General features: G+C 51.2%; 1 protein-coding gene across 1 annotated transcript in view; it reads right to left on the reverse strand.

The window, feature by feature from the left end:
* The window catches only part of LOC149351607 (sodium/hydrogen exchanger 3-like), a 164,747-nt gene extending 155,228 nt beyond the window's left edge, over positions 1-9,519 (reverse strand). The window contains exon 1 of the mRNA XM_089580931.1: positions 8,235-9,519. Within this exon, the coding sequence (XP_089437057.1) occupies positions 8,235-8,592 (358 nt within the window). The 5' untranslated portion in view covers positions 8,593-9,519. The remainder of the gene's footprint in view (positions 1-8,234) is intronic.
* Positions 9,520-16,776: the final 7,257 nt, after the last annotated feature.

A 16,776-nucleotide genomic window follows, 5' to 3' on the forward strand; every position in this document is an offset into this window, starting at 1 on the left:
CCTCCGAACCCGTGAGAGAGATCGCCGACAAGGGAGGCACATAGTCAAGCAGAGGGAGCAAGACCTCGCCTTGCGCAACTGTACGCACAGGTGACGTCGACACGCACGTACGCTCCCGCGAGAGCTTGTGGCGACATGCGCCTCCGATCGCGGCGCGGTTAACGAGGCGGATAAAATTCAAATGGCGAAAAAAGTGGCACCACACTCACACGTAGCCACAGGCAGAAAATGTTAAAATAGGGCCAGCCTCGCATAAGACGCGTGGAGAAAGAACTATCGCAACTTTCCTTGAAAACGCCGTTATGGCCGGCGAGCACCTAACCTCCCAGTCAGAAGATACGAAGTGGAACATTCTAAAAGCCCAAGTGGGAACCATCGACATTTCATTGGTCCCAAGAGTGCTTCATTTGGTTTCTACTGGGCCTCTGGAAGTTACGAAGGGCCACTTTTGAGAAGGCCACCAGGCGTATTCCTATTTTACGTTGCACACTGACGTGCAACGTAAGTGTGCAACGGAGAACTACACCTGGAGAATGACAGCTTGCTTCACTTGGCTTCTGCGTCCGGCGCTTGCTTCGCTTGACTTGCGCGTGGTGATAGTCAAAAGCAGTTACGCGCACAAGATCAACGATGACTGAGCCGGTCGGGCAGCAGAGTGTGAGATCGCTGGTGCAGTTCTTCGAAGCGGCGGGCTCATCCTAATAGCCCCAAAATAATGAAGAAAAAAAAACTAGCGAAAATTCACTTTTCTGCTGACACCGGCACACGTCTTCGTTAACGCTGATGGGTATCCACAACTCACACCCCGTGTCATCCCACAGGTCTGCAGACGTTGCTCCGGAGCCTGACACGACACGAATTCCACGCATCAACGAACTTTGGGCCATCGCCTTCTCCACAAGACAAGACTAACAGGTCTCTCAATCGAAAGAAAAAAGTGAGGCAGAAAAAAAAAAGGCTAAGCAACCAAGAAAAGACCGACGATATGCATGCGGCTGGTGTCTCCATGCGCCGTCCCGTCAATGCCGATCGATCTTTTACGCCTGCAGTCATTTTTTTTTCTTTCCTGCCCTTTCGGGTTTAACCAAGTTTTCCGGACGCGGTTGAAAGAAATACACTGTTAAAGGCCAATTTCACTATTTTTCTTGTACTCGAGGTTCCAAGATAAAACGCGTCATACCCAGCTTCGTGGTGAGTTCTTGGCTATGCCCAAACGCATACGCCACGGTGAGACCGATGCCTGCTAACTATAGCAGTGCTGTGACGCCGAAGGCTGCTGCGCCACTGGCACCGAGGCGGCGGTGAGTTCGGCTGATCGGCATATGGGCTGAATGTCAATAGGCGAAGACGAGAACGGCGTCCCCGCGAGTTCAAGTCGTTGCACTCGCTTGGCGACTTCATGGGGCCGCGTACAAATTAAACTGGAGCGAGGCCGTGGCGGCAGCTGTGAAAAGAAACCCACAATTAGCGACGGGTCGTGCCCGGCGTCTGATTAAACACCGCGGCTGCTCTAATGCACCAAAATACTTAAACTGGGCTGTGAGGCGTTGTTAGCAGCAGCGGCAGCTCCCTCCCCACTTTCCTTGTTCACGTTTGGGGCGGATGCAAGACTGGCTTCCAATGTCGCTCCATCGACCGGCATTTAAAGTGCCTCACTGGAGCTTTACGCACCGCGAACGCTGATAATTGAGCGCAAATGTATGTTACGCGGTTCTGGGGTCTCCAGGCTCGCGGGCATTGCTAGCAAAGGGATTAAATGCCATTCACGTATGAGGAGACTCGATGATCCTGTTGCGCGCTGCTGTGAAGGAAACGACGTGGATTGACTGGATATAAGTGAAAGTAGTGAAGAGAAAAAGGCGACGGAGGTGGGTGCGTTGCCACGCGGTTGAGGTATACAGCCGACATTGGATGCCGGATTGAAGCACTGAAATCGTCCATGGATTCTTCCATTTACGGTACTCTAATGGTTTATTTCTGGGCAGATGTGCGGGTCGTCGTCCTGTAAAATATGTTGCACGCGCAATCTATGCGGTGAAGTCATCTTCTCGAGCGGCTATTTCTTTTTTTATTCTGTAGGTTTGGTTTGGTTTATTGGGGTTTAACAACCAAAAGCGACTCAGGCTATGAAGGACGCCGTATACAGTGAAGGGCTCCGGAAATTTCGACCACCTGGGGTTCTTTAACGTGCACTGACATCGCACAGTACACGGGCCTGTAGAATTTCACCTCCACCGAAATTCAGGCGCCGCGGCCGGAATCGAACCCGCGTCTTTCGGGTCAGCAGCCGAGCGCCGTAACCGCTGAGCCACCGCGGCGGGGCTTTATTCGGCAGGTGAAACGGGGGAACCGTGGGACGGTGTATACATGACACTGCTGGCAAATGAAGGACTCTCTTGTTCTGTCCTGTCACAAGGACGGAGCGAGAAAAAAAAGGGGGGGGGGGGGGGGGGCAACTAGTAATGATGCAAAAACCCCTTTTGCCATTGCGATATCGCAGCTATATTTTTCTCTCCACAACCCGTCGTAAAAGAGCGGCAATAGGAACTAAAGTGCTTCTGGAATCTGCGTGTCATTCCACGCTATACGCCTAGCTGTCCTGTACTAATGACGTGACCGAGTCTGAAGCATTGCATAGGCGTTGCCTGCCAGTTTTACCTGGCGCGATGACAGTCATTACAGCTGTATAAGAGGTATGCCTCGCTGTTTAGGACCCTCCAGAAGCAATCCGCTGCGATAAAGTCGCGGAACCGGGGAAGCCCGCCTGAATCGAACGGCACACAAAATGCGCCGCGCCAGATAACCGCCTATCAGCGCTCCTTCTCGGCAACCCGAAAACAACATTTTAGGCAGGGAATTATTCCTCAACAACCCGCGATCATAAAGGCGCGTTTTCTGCAATGACGGCAGCCGTGCAAAGCCACTTCGGCAGCAACGCGGGCCGCTCGTGGCGAAAGCTGCCACCGTCGGGCGGTGTGTATATTTCGCGTCACGTGGCGAAGCCTTGGTTTTTTTCCCAAGCACAGCCGAGCAGCGGGAAGATGTGTATAGGAAAAATTCCCCCCCCCCCCCCCCCCCCCCCCCCCCCCGCGCTTTGACGAGGAAGCGGTAGCGAGCAGCGTTGCGCTGCCGCGCCTTTCAAGGTAAAAAAGCACTGCAAGGGGGCTTTAGGTCTGCCTGCGTAGACGAGAGAGAGGGGAGGGGAGGGGGCACGCCTTAATCACGGCTTATCGCGCGACCGCAATTGTCGCCAGAGCAATGTACCCGGCATCGCTGCCGTGGCCCCGCGGAGCCTAACGGGGCCTGCGGTCCTCCCGCATCCTTGCCCGTTATCTGGAGAAAATAAATGCGGCTCCGCGCGAAAGAGAAAGCGGCCCCCTCTCGAGGGGAGGGAGGTGCTCGGTGTTCCCGCGGATGGTAAAGTGGGCCGTTGCATAAGCTCATCTAAAAGACGCCCTAAACCCATAAAAGTGACCGGGATGGCGCCAGCCAGGGGCCTGCGGGTCGCCCGACCGCGGTCGGCTGCCACGGCGTCAGCAGGTCGACGCACGTGACAAGGTTATCGAGGCTGCACCAGGAGCCTGGCGCCGGTCTTGTACAGTGTTTACGGCGACGAGGGGCGCTTAGCGGCTGCATCAGCGACGCTGCTTTCCATGCAGGAGGCTTCCCCTGCCACTGGGCTTCTATAGGCAGCCAATTTCCTCCTCAGGCGCTCAGATTATTCGTACGCTGTGTAATTTTACCAGTTCCATCGCGGAGAAGCAGCCTAATGCGAGAAAATTAAGGGGAGCTCTGATGGAAGCTCATCAACCTATGCGAGTCACGGCAACGAACTTGAGATGCCGTTCTCTTGAATCGAGCGCACGTTTCATGTATGTCTACAAAAGCACTGATAATGCTTTGTAATATGTATCTGTATCTTCCCACCTCATTGGTCTTCTTAGACTGCAGTATGCTCCAAATAAATAAACAAATAATTAATATATAAAGATAAATATTAGGAAACCATTTGAGAATTTTTTTTTTCTGAGCGAGTTGGTGCTCTATCCAGGATAACTACCGTGAACAAGTAGACGCCACAAAGGGAAGAACATCAAACATGTGTTCTTCCCTGTGTGGCGTCTATTTGCTGCCTGTAGTTCTGGAAAAAAACTTTGCCCTTTTTTGTTGGCATGAGTTTCGGTCTCAGTCGCCGGGAGAATGGCGGCGACGTTAGTTTGTAGAAGCCCATGGCACATTTGCTGCTCGTCACCAGTTTTGGATGTCCTACGTACGTCACATAAGACGTCGCAATGCCATGCTTTTCCTCCAAGCTTCTGCCTGTCAGCACATCGGCGCGCTGCTTTCCAAAGTTGACTGGATGCAGAGCCGCTGGTACGTACGTAGTCGAAGGCTTCAAAGCATGAACTAGCAAAGAACTCTGACATCAAAATGTCAGGCCAGGACTTCTTTGAAAGCTTTTATTCGGCGTGCCACCTCACGCTGTTAAAATCCCATGCGAAATAGAAGGCTTCTTCTCGCTTCTTATATTACGGATCAGCAGGACAGACGCCATCTAATAGATAAGGCGGTGCTTGATAAAGAGTTGTTCAAATGGGAAAATGCCCGCGGCCCACCACTGTTCTGACCTCCTACTACGTCCGTGTCTTCGGTTTGCATTCTCGTTTCTTCCTACATTTATCAATCAGACTGAAAGCTAGAACAGATATGAGTGAACGAGAAAAAATTCCCCACAAAGGGCGACTCACTATTAATCTTCTATGCTCACACACTAGAACATGCATAACCAGCGAAAGAGTGACGGTCAACCTCCTAGAATTTTACTTGACGCATCTCTTTCAAAGTGCTTAATCAAGAAAGAGTAATCACTCACTAATATGAAAAACAGCGCAGCCACATGGCTGAAAAGGAAGGTACCCAGCTTTTTGAAATAATCTCAGTTATAGAATAAGTAGTTCTGGTCCAGGGTCTTGATGATGTTATCAGCGTAGGTTTTACCCGGAAAGCCCCACATATGGGACGATGCCGGTAACATTTAGTTAGCAGAAAATGCTATCCAAGAATCACTCTCTGCTTTGCTTCAGTAGCGGAACTTTCGCTGCAGATAATGAGTATATCACAGTATTCAAGATTTGAGTTCATATTAACCTGCAGGCTATAAGCAAAGAACGCAAAACGTCCCGCATTGATCACGTCGGTGGCCATATGTGAGAAAATGTTCGGTCAGTGGCGCGCACTGACTATCTCTACGCAAGCGGATTACATGTTAACACATTTCACGCCAACCGGGTTCTCGTACGCACTGAAACCGGGCAAATGCGACGCGGAAAGGCGCTGTGACGGTCCGCCTTTCAGAAGCGCCATTTTACATCGGTGTCAGCGCTTCGAGAGCGCGCACCGACGGACGTACACGCGCAATGCATATTTTATTCGCATACATGCATGCGAAATTGGCGAATACGGCGTCCGGAACCTATTCGCCTCGAAATGTATACGGTATGCACTGTGAGTCAGCCAGTAGCGTCGGTAATGACGGGGGAAAAGATCGGACGAGGTCAGGCGCCCGTTTTCCCCGATCGCTTCCGAACGCTACACTCCATCCGCTACCCGCAGTCGGCGGGTCCGTGAGTGCAGGTATTCTCGCTCCAGCGGCGAAGTGACTCGTTAATTGTCACGCCCCCGTCTCGCAACGCGACAGTGGCGCCAAACAGTGAGAGGCCGAAAGAGAAGCCGGGCTGGTACCCGGGAAGCCTCGGGGGCAATCGTCCCCGTCTCGCGCGGAAGTGAACCACATAGCTTCGATATTGTCTAAGTGGTCGCGCTCACGCGACGTCCCCTGTGTATCACTGGGAGCAGCGGCGGCCCGATCGCGCGCTCGCTATCTCGCACGCGAAAAAAAAAAGAAGCAAAAATATCGAAGATCGGCGCGTCCACGAGCGCGCGCAGGTTTAGTCAACTGCAGGAGGAACTCTGACGCTGCCGGCGCGCGCACCAAGAGAGGCGCGTGGAGAAGTCGCTTCGCAGTCGCAACCCTGTTATTTTCGGGCCTTTTCGCACTCGGCGGAGGCTGAGTGATACGCGGCGCTGCCCTCAGCCTCGTCGACGCCGCTGCGTCGTCCTCTCGTTTCGTCGCCCACGCCGGCCGGCCCACCGCTGTCACTGCCACGGCCGCCCTAGAATAGAAACCTTCGCTCGTGCAAACAAAGCGGCTAATTTGTTTCGCGCCAGGAGCGCCCTGTCTGCCAGCGCGAGCCGTGATCGGCGAGCGTAAGCGGGCGACAGAGGGTGAGAGCGGGCGCGACCTATAAGAGGCGACGGACAGTGCTCGGGTGTATGCGAAGAGCGCCGCGCATTCTCTTATTCCTCTTACACGGCTGAACACGTTACTCCGCTGCTGTCAGCAGGCGAGGTGGAACAGCTTATAGACGCACCTGAAGTGAGGAACAAAAAAAAAGTGTGTATGTGTGTGTGGGGGGGGGGGGGGGGGGGAGAGAGAAGGACTCGCAGAATACGAAAGGGCATGGCCTCGTATTCTGGCTATGCGGGGAGAAAATGACACTTATTCATTAAAGCGCAAATTAGGCGGCGGTGTTTAAGACCTCATTAAAAACAGCGAAACTCGGCATCGACTGCTCCTGACCCAGATGGAAAATAACGCATGACCTCCAGCTGTCACTCCCAACCATGACAAGCTGACGTAGAAAAAAGGTTGTTCCCGCAAGAAACCTCCTTCTCGAGTGACCTTCTTCCACGCTGAAATTCATGTTTCGGCCCCCGAATAATGAATAGCCCTCGTGGAATCATCACGGTTTTTTTTTTTCAACACTCTCCCGGCGACTGCAATTTAAGACGGCATTCAGCGCTGAGAGCACCGGGCCCTCATTTGAATGCTAATTGTGCTAAGTCAGAGAGCGCCGGAAAGGGGAAAGAACGCATAAACGAACAACGATATCACATGACGGGCCGCCGGCAGGAGAGAACTCGTATTGCGTAGCCAGGCATTGCGTGGGCAAGCCTTGCGTCAGCGACAGAAGAATTTAATTAACTGCACTGAAGGATCTAAGACCTCCGCCGACGCTAAGCGAAATAACTCAGCCCCTAGAAACGTATTACAAGGTAAAGAGTGATAAACGCAACAGAATGATGCCTGCATGGATGCGTGATAGAGAAAAGCAATCAAGAACAAAGAAGGAAAAAAAAAAACGGGATAACGGCCGGACGTAGCCCACGTAAAAGTTCACGGTTGAACGTTTGCGTGTGCCAGTCGCAAATCCGCTCACAGTGATCGCCAGGGGCGATGGAGACACCAAGCGCAAAGGAAGCGCTGCCCAGTCAACGCAACTGCGCAGAAGATACTGCAATGCGGAACCATTTTATTTAGCGCTTTTGTCGATATTTAGTATCTTCTAACTAAACTTTCGTAAAGTTTAAGACAAACCTTTGTAGCCGATATAATCTCCATTTGGAACCACAGGCGAAGTAAAAAATTAATTTCTGTGTCAACATATGTATGCTTCCCACAATCGTATTGCGAGACTTTTCCAGGCCTGCTTCGGATGCGTACCTGATTGCGTCAAGACAATACAGCAGTGCGCAGCAAAAAATAATAATAATAATAAATAATTGGGCAAGCCTGTGACGCGTCCAAAATCTATGCTTTGGTTTAGTGATGACAGTTGACTCTGGGAACCTGTGCTGAGGTTTTTGACTAGCTAGCCTGCAACAAGCCACCTTAGCCAAAGAAGCAGTGCCGCATTTTTGGGACTGGTATATTGGCCACATAGCGGGAAAAAAGAATTTGTTGTGTACAGAGCAGGTCGTGCCACTTCAGGCATAATGATTCTTTTGCGCTTTATCTTGATGTCGTTGTACACGCAGGAGTGGCACTTACCCTTATCCTACAGAGCGTAAGATTTACTAGACTGCGATGGCATTACAGAACGTACTGCTGAGAGCACTCCGCCTCTTTTTGACGCAAAATGTGGCAGCAGATAGAGGTCCGTTGATTGATTGCTGGAAGTTTTACCTCGGTAAAATAATTTAAAATAATTGGCCACACGTACCAAGTCGCAGCCTCGGCCGCAGAGGAGCCCAGTGAAAGCTTGCCAGCATGTTCCACAGCTACTAGTGACTGCACACGCGAAATCGCATTACCTTCTAAGCAGCACACGGTGCTTGCGTATATGTCTACTGAAAAAGGATGGTGCAGACCGGGGTCTCATGCAGGTACGCACCTATTTTGGCGAATCCAGCGATGATTATCCACACCGATATAATGAACGGTGTGGCTACGTGGTGAAAGTCCACCTTGGCCACCTGGAACCGCTTGGGCGGTCCGTCCCTGGCTCCGGCGCCGTGATGTCCGGAGGCACCGGAGAGCGCGTGGCCACCGCCGACGCCGTGGTGGTGGATGGGTGACACGATCACATCGTCCGTACTCGCCGTGTGGTCGTCGGGGTCCGGCGGCACGGCCTCGTGGTGTCCGCGCGACGCACTGTCCACCACGGGAGCCCGGGCCTCGTCGGCGCCGCATGTCCACGCCAGCGCGGCCAGCACCAACAACCACGTCCACGGAGCGCGTCGCCACTGCATCGCGACACTGCGGAGCTGTCCTTTCCTGCTGTGCGAACGGGGCGGCAAATTACGAGATCGCGGCGGGAGCTGTCATCGTGGAGGAAAACACTGGCGCTGGATTATAGGAGCAAGCCTCGGCGGAGGAAAGCTGCCACCATCATAGCGGTTGACAGCGAGCCGCGAACCGACAGAGGTTGGTATGTCGTCGAGGAGTGCTTGACGCGGGGACGACGCTCTTCTCCCCGCGTGGCCCGGGTCCCAGTCGGGGAAACGGAAGCGGAACGGCGTCCGCTTTGTGCCGGGCTTCCTACGATCCTAGCGAGCCTCTGAGATCGGCCTGCTCGCTCTTCGCAGTGCGAAAAGAAAGAGCAGTCAATGAAAACAAAAAAGCGCGAGTGTCTCTCTTCCTGCTACTGCCGCCAATCGGAAAGTAGAACGGCACGAAAGAAATATATTGCTCACAACTCGGCGGACTGGCGCTTCAGAAGCGCCGAAACTAAAAGCAATGTCGTCTGCTACGCGCGCCCTGTTTATCTTTTGCTCACAACTCTGGGGCCGCCTATCGCGCTTGCTCCAGAAAAGCAGACGCCGCCGAGCGCTCGCGGCAACGCAGCCGGCCGAGAGAAGCGTGTTTCGCCGGCGCGTCAGTTTCGTCCCCGCATCGCGCAACCCTTTGCTCACCGCTGCTACTCCGTTAACGGGCGGAGAAAACAGAAGCGGGTGACAATGTCTCGTCTCTCACGCCCAGACGCCGGCACAGCAGATGGGGGTGCACCGCTGTTCGCACTGTCACACACAGCTGAGAGGAGCACGCCGACGGCAGCAGCCGGCACGCCGCCGAAAACAAAACACGAAAGTCCTCTTCCCCGCAGCAAAGCGCCGGTGGTCCCTCGCCGACCGACTTCGCGTAGTCTACTGGAGAACTGCAGCCGACCGAGCCGGACGGCGACCGCTTTACGCGGTCGAATTCTCTCCACGCCGGCCATTGGTGCGGGAAAAGACATGACGAAACGGTGACGCGCCTGCACGTCACGAAACGTAAGCGTGCCGGCGTTCTCGCCATTGGTTGGCTGCCACGCCGCGCCGCGCGGACCGACGCGGAAGCGCGCGGCCAAGAGAAAGGATTTCTGAGGCGCGCGCTTCGGATTGCGATGCGAAAGATGTCCGTAGCGGGGGCTGCAATTATGCTGCTTTCCTGCCAGTATTATACATACCTGCCGCTGAAACGATCACACGCAATGACAACTTCCAATGCTGTATTCTGCTGTAAAAAATGGCTGAGGTTCTTTTCACGTTTCTGCCTCTAAGATTTTATGAGTGTCGTAAAGAGGCATGAGCTTCATTTACACAACTTTACTCCCAGTAATGCGTATTGTTTAAACACAGGGCCATACTTTTCTGCCCTGAAACTGGAAAGGAAATTCAAGAATATGAACAGGCGAGAGAACTCCTTAGATAAAAGCACGACGTCTGGTCATTTGTTTGCCAGTAGCAAGAAAAAAAACCGCGAACTCGATAGAAACTATCAATTTCTCATCTCTTTGCGTTGCTTATATGTTCGTAAAATTGCGTCCTTTACAATGTCCGGTCATGAAGCTGTTTGTGTTGAAAGAAATTAACGTCTGCGAAAATTCTCCGCATTCTTTTCTGTAGCTATAAAAAGGCTGTAGAGATCGTAGATCCATGTCAAAAGCCTGCATTTGTCACAATATTTGTGGGATAACGGACTCAGTAAAAAAAAAAAAAGCAGCCTGCATATGCCAACTGAAGGGTAAACAGGATGTATTTCTTTTCTGGCCGTCTTTCTCTTCCCAGCGGAGCTACAGAATCAACACATAGACAACAGGATGTTTCAAAGCTGGCTGTTTCGTACAAGGCGGCGAAATCAGGAAAACAAAATCGCCGGACTGCAGCTTTCTTTCACTACGCAAGCTGGTCTTAACGCGCCAAGAAAGCAGAAATATGAACTAAATGAAGAAAAAACAGTTGATGGAGGCAGGGGCGCGAGTTCCGTGTTTTTAGGGAAAGTGATAGCCGACAAACAGCTTGGAAATGCAGCTGTGAAAGAGGAAGCGGTGCAAATTCCTGAAGTAGCTACTGAGCTCTCGTGTGTCTTCATCTCGGTCGAATAAACCTAGTTTTAGATCACATCATGATTCGTCTCGCGGTTTCCTTGCTAGAGCACCGCTTCGGGCCACTAAGACAACTAAGGCTCGTCAAGCACCGATTAGACAAGGAGGGACCCCACAGGGTAAGCCGTTCAAGAAACCCCTTCGCACGAATGTGTTCCTTCTATGGTTGTTCTGGTCTTTCTGTATACGCCACAAAGTCGAGTCGACGCAAGTACGCGTCGAAACTAGTGTTGTCGAATGCGGCGGTCGTCGATGCGACAGCTGGCGGCCGCGAAGTGCGACGCACCGTAGACCGGCTAGCAATGCCATCGGCACGGCTGCGCAGTTGCCGACAAGGCGTGCCTGGCCGGACGTCGATCGGGCCTTGCCTTCACCTTTCCCTCGTGCGCGAGGCCAGTACCCGCTCGTCAAGAAGAGATCGACCACGCGACACTGAGCCGATAAGGCGGGGTGGCAGCCGAGCAGCGCAACATTCTCGGAAAATTGGCAAGCCGGTTAATGCCGTGCCGGATTTTGCGTCCGACCGGACGGAGCGTGTTCACGAACGGACTGCATGTGGCCTGTCGCTGCCGCACGTGGCCTCGTTCCGGTAAAGCCGGGAGACTACGAAGAACCCCCCTTTCCCAATCCTTCCACCCTGACCACTCCAAACCTCACTCTTGCCCCGTGGCGTAATTACGCGCAATTAAAATAGCGGATCGCTGCTCGCGGCCTGTGTGCTTGCAGGTTTGTGGACACTATTATGGAGTGTCTCCCCCTTCCCTCTTTTTTTCTTACACTCGCAGCATAACCCGTCCTCGCTCTTTTCCTCTCGAGGTGCAGGCAACTCCGCTGTTTGCTCACATAAGAATTTGAAGAGCAAAGATGGCTTGGTGATGATGGTCGCGAGACGTTCTGTACGGAGTTGTGTTAGTCTTGCGGACAAGAAAAGCGGCTGAGTGGTCTGTCCTCTTTTATTTCATTCCTGAGTGTTGCCTCGCACTCAGTCTTTGACCAAGGTGAACTAGGTGTAAACTGACCAGCATAGGAGCCCCTTTCGTCTTCGACAGCTCTATTTTAATGCGACCGCGTTTGGGTTGTCGTTTCGCACACACAAACATACACGCAAAAAATTCCGGCTCCTCAGTCACGCAACTGCCTGATTGACCGAGAGAGGTCACATGACCTTGTGAGGTCATCACAACTTGCTCACCGCAACAGTTCACAGTTGAATTAATGATTCAATGCATTTGCCACCTGCCCACCGTGGTGCTGCGCGTGAGCCTCACGGGAGCTGGGGATGAGCAACCTGGGTGTTGCTCGATCCATCGATGGCTGTGTTTGAAACAGCCACCTGCCGGGGCAGTGTGGAGCATCCCTTAACCGCTGCAACACTGCGCCAGTAGTGGTGTCAGTACTCCCCCAGTCTATGAATGCCATTGAGGGGGCCGTGAAATCACCAACACCACGTGACCACCAGTGGACCAGTCATAGAGCACCTCGAAATGTGAAAATCTGAGGACCTCCGAAATATGAAATTGGGTCCACTCTCCAAGATTCCAAAGGACTCTAAAATTTTGCAAGTAAGCCCACCCCAGAAAATGGATTAAAGTGGGTGGGTCGCATTAGAGTGATACCATATTATAATCCAGTGGAAGGCAGTCGGATATTCTAGAAGGTGATGATGACTCATGCATACCATATAAAGGCAGTGGAACCGGTTCCAAGTAGAGTTTTAGCGGGAAAATCGCAAGAAGAACATTAGGCAGTCATTGTATACGCACCATAGCAGTGAATTGCCGAAATGCTATTGCATTTTCTTCTTTAAGAATGTAGTAAAAGAGGCCGCCAAGTTTTTTCTCTCCCTTCAGCCAATCAATGAACCTGAGCTTTTCGCATTCCACGGTGCTTGAGGCGAGATTTACGAAACGTCTCTTATGTAAAGGAGGCTCGCCACTGGGCTGTCATCGATGCGCAGTGCTTGCGCGCCTGGACAGTTGCGCAGCGGTCTTACGTGGGATAGGTTACGCGGATGCAGCCCCAGAAGTCCGGATTCAGAGAGCCCTTGCATGACCATTCGCACGCAATATCGATTCGTTGATGGCCTGCGCCTCGGGCCTGCGTATGCTTCTTGTTGACTATCGCGACTCGGTTCGGGGTACCAACGCTACGCGCACTCACTCCTCATTCAGAAAATTCTGTGAAACAACCGCAAATAAGTACAGCAATCGCACTGATGGACTGACGATATGCTTACTAGGCCTACAGGTTCTAACGACCTGCTAGAGGTTGAATGATTTGATATGAATTTGATTGGCCACATATACGATGTCCCATACGCGCTTGGGACCGCTTCTCCTCGTGGCTGATTCTATTGGTGTTGCGGCATTTCTGGAACGATCAAAGGTGGAGGCTGGGTATGTGTTGCACAAATATGTCTTGAAGACAACGGCAGCAGGTGCCGGTAAGCGCTAACAAGAAAATAAAACAAATGCAGAGCTATATTTGCTAGGATATACGCACGTATGAAGGGTTGAGATTGACTGACCACCTATCGTTCAGGTACCGTCAATTACGAGCAGCTTTTACGACTGGAAGTGCTGTGCGCATATAGTTCCAACACTCCTGTTGGAAGCGAAAACAACTTCATCTCATGTATTCTGCCGCAGGTAAGTAGGAATGAACCCAACCGGTGTCAAGCAGCGGCAAATTTTGGTGCTTACGACTGTACACAACATGAAGCATCGATCGCTAGATGCAGCTTTTTGTCAAAAATATGCAGGCTAACGAGTTTTCTTCTGCTTGCATCGTCAGCATTCTGTATGTCTTGAAGACAGGAAGAAGTGTATACCATCATCTCTCCAGGGCTCACAACTTCCGGGACTGCTGGAGAGAGCCACTACGCGGCTTCAAAGCTAACCTCTCAGGCTGCATATCATTTAAAAAAAAGGGGGCACAGTAAATGGACAACCCAGAGAGCTTGAGGTGACGGTATACTCTTTTGCGTCAAGGCTTCTTCCACGAAAATGGCTGGCAGCCAGGATACTGAGGCGAGGCTCGACACATGTGTATCTTTATTTTATGCGTGTGTTCTGCGATTGGCTAGCAGCTTTCTCAACTGTTGTCATGGCTGCACCACGTGTAAGCCCTAGAAAAAGTGATGGACAACCAAAAAGGCGAGGGCCAGTCACATACCGTGCTTACAGAAGAGAATTTTTTATCAGTCTCTCCTCCGGTGACAGCAGCATGCGCTGCGCTTCTTTTTTATTTGTCAAGTGTTGCGTGCATAGCAATAAAATGCCGCGTTCCGCAATGCAAAAGGCATTCCCGCGTTCAAAAGTTCAAAGAGAAGCGCAATACTCTTTTCGCAGAGTCGCACAAGGGCGCTTGCGATTAAATATCAAGTACATAAATGAATAGCGAAAAAAAAATATCATTTCCTCTGGTTTATCATGATTGCTTGCGGCGAGATTCGGATTCCAGAGCGTCAGATTCCAGAGCGATGAATCGCAGGACCGAGTGTGGCTGTGATGAGAAAGTTCCCTCAGAGCATGAAGGGTGAAGGCGCGGCAATATATTTCCCGTCCTGAGGAACGGAGCAAAAAAAAAAAAAAAGAACAAATAACGCGAGTTCGCTGGTACGTCATAGGAGCGTCTGCTACTAAATCTCAGCAGGGAGCTCAGAGCTTCAGAAAATCCGTCTGAATGCGATATGATTCATAATCACAGTCTTTTTTTTTAAAGGAAAAATAGACCTGTGCTTTGTAGTTGCCATATTGCTAGCACTCGCACAATTCAATGGGGCAGCTAAGAATGAAAATTTGCATTTCCATTTCCGAATAATTATGTTTAGCTATTCTTAATCTTTCTGAAAATTTGCTCAAAACTGCTCGAACTCGAAACTGATTGTGATGCACTGTACAGTCTTTGTGAAAGGTTTTCTTCTGGGCCATATAGTGCGTCTTGTTTTGCAATTCCTGCGGCTAAAATCTCTCGAGGGCAACGCGAACGGTTATACTCACCCCTCCGAGCTCATAGCACTCTAAGGGGTGCCACAGTAGCCCTAATACATGGCTCTGTATAAAACCGGACGGCCCGTATATTATTCACAAACGGTATAGACATCGATACTAAGAAAATCATACCAAGTTATAACTTTAGTCCGGGAAACACTCAAAACCAAATAGGAATATTTTCTCCAAGAGCAAACAAACGTTTTGGGTGCACGGTCGACTTCTGGCGCTATCTCTAATGAAATCGAAGTGAAAAAATAACGGCACAGTTTTGTTTAATAACTTCATTTTAAGCACATTGTCTTTGTGTAGCTTCCTATAATTTGCGCAGTGGTGCGCATGCTACACACTGCTTTGAAATTATGCTATATATATATATATATATATATATATATATATATATATATATATATAGCGAGGTATACGCTTCGTTAAAGGAAACATATTTATTCGACTCGACATTTCGATCGGAAGACCGAAGACTCCTGAAGAAGATCGGTCTTCCGGTCGAAACGTCGAGCGAATAAATGTGTTTCCTTTAACGAAGCGTATACGCTGATGTTTTTATGCTTTCGCCTCCATCGAAATGCGGTCGCCGCTGCCGGGAATCAATCCCACGGCCTCATGCTCAGTAGCAGAGCGCCGTAGCCACTGAGACAATGTGAGGGGTTTCAAGCTTGTTGAAGAAAGTAAAATTTGTTGAACTTTTCTGTCTTCGACAGCGAAGGCATGCATGCTTGGTAATACTCAGTGTTTATTTATGAGATTGCAAGCTATTTGACCATTAGTGGTTACTGATGTTTCTTAAGTCCTAGTGCTCGTGCGCCCATAGAAAACAAGGTCCTCCCGGTGTGGCAAGGATATTGTTCTGGTTTTCTTGCTCTTACCCTTAACAGTGCACTATATCATCATGCATTTATAGCTTTTATTTTTGAGTCCAACGTTCCGAATCTGCACTTTTACTACGCAGTTAAAGGTGGTGTTGAGGTCGGCGTCGGCGGGTCTCGCTTGGAAGCAGCCAGCACATGTTTTTCCTGGGTGGCTCCGAGTACCTGCTGTCTACTCGACGACAATTGCTCCCAGGCCTGCCGTAATGGGCCACCAGGAGAGGGCCCGGTCTTCATGTGGCTTCAATCAACGTGCTTTTCTGCGTCGGAGTGCGGCCGTCTTCGACTCAAAGGAACGACGGTCCGAGGTTGGGACACAAAAGCGCCCAATTTCATGTGTCGCCTCACGTGCAGAGAGCCACCGCAGCGAGCAGTCGGGTGTTATCTTCCCCAGTCGCCACGACCAGGTCTGGAGACGAGGGTCTTGTTTCCGGTGCTGCCGTCCTGTGTGCCTGAGTCAGGTTATGGTGGCTAGAAGTCAGGTGTTATTAAGCACAGGTTTCGGCAACACGTGTCTACCATTAGCTGGCCGTGGAGCAACCCGTGCTGACCTACCGCAGCCTACGCGACCCCACCCCGCCGGCATTCTCCTCACTCAAGTTCAAACATGTGACAGGGGCGTGGCCACAAGTGATAGAAAGTGTGAGATTGTGCTCTAAAGTGAACGTTCAGGCCACTCCCTCCTGGGCGAGGCCATCCTCTGTCTAGGGACTCTAGGGAATTAGAGCGCTATATACCTCGGCATTGAGTGTGGCCAAGGGACTCTCCCGATTGCTATTACGCCTGCAAAAATGTAAATAAACCCACTCCTAATCTTTCTCCCATCACTCAACTCCTTCACTCGACGGCACTCTTGTCCTGGTGGCGGGAACGGGCGTCGATTTGACCGCGGTTCCGTCATACAGCAGCAACTGCGACCCCGACCCTCATCCCCAACAGTGGCAAGGTTGTTAGGAAGGAACCTTTTTGCTGCAGTAAGGTCAGTCTGTTATGTGCTGAACACGGCTCCGTCCATGCTTCAGATACAGTGACTTGTTCAAGCAGGTAATTTAATCTTGCGTATTTGTTGACGCCACATAAAAAGAATGATGTGGTCACAATATTCGTGGCACTCGCGTCAGGCCGAAGTGAAGATACCGCTGCAAGTTGGGTCGCCATTGTTTTCATCATCGCCGCATCGTTAGCTGTGCG

Source organism: Amblyomma mixtum, chromosome 3 (genome assembly GCF_055824585.1).
Source record: "Amblyomma mixtum isolate Tamu chromosome 3, ASM5582458v1, whole genome shotgun sequence".
In the NCBI taxonomy this organism is placed as follows: Eukaryota; Metazoa; Arthropoda; class Arachnida; order Ixodida; family Ixodidae; genus Amblyomma; species Amblyomma mixtum.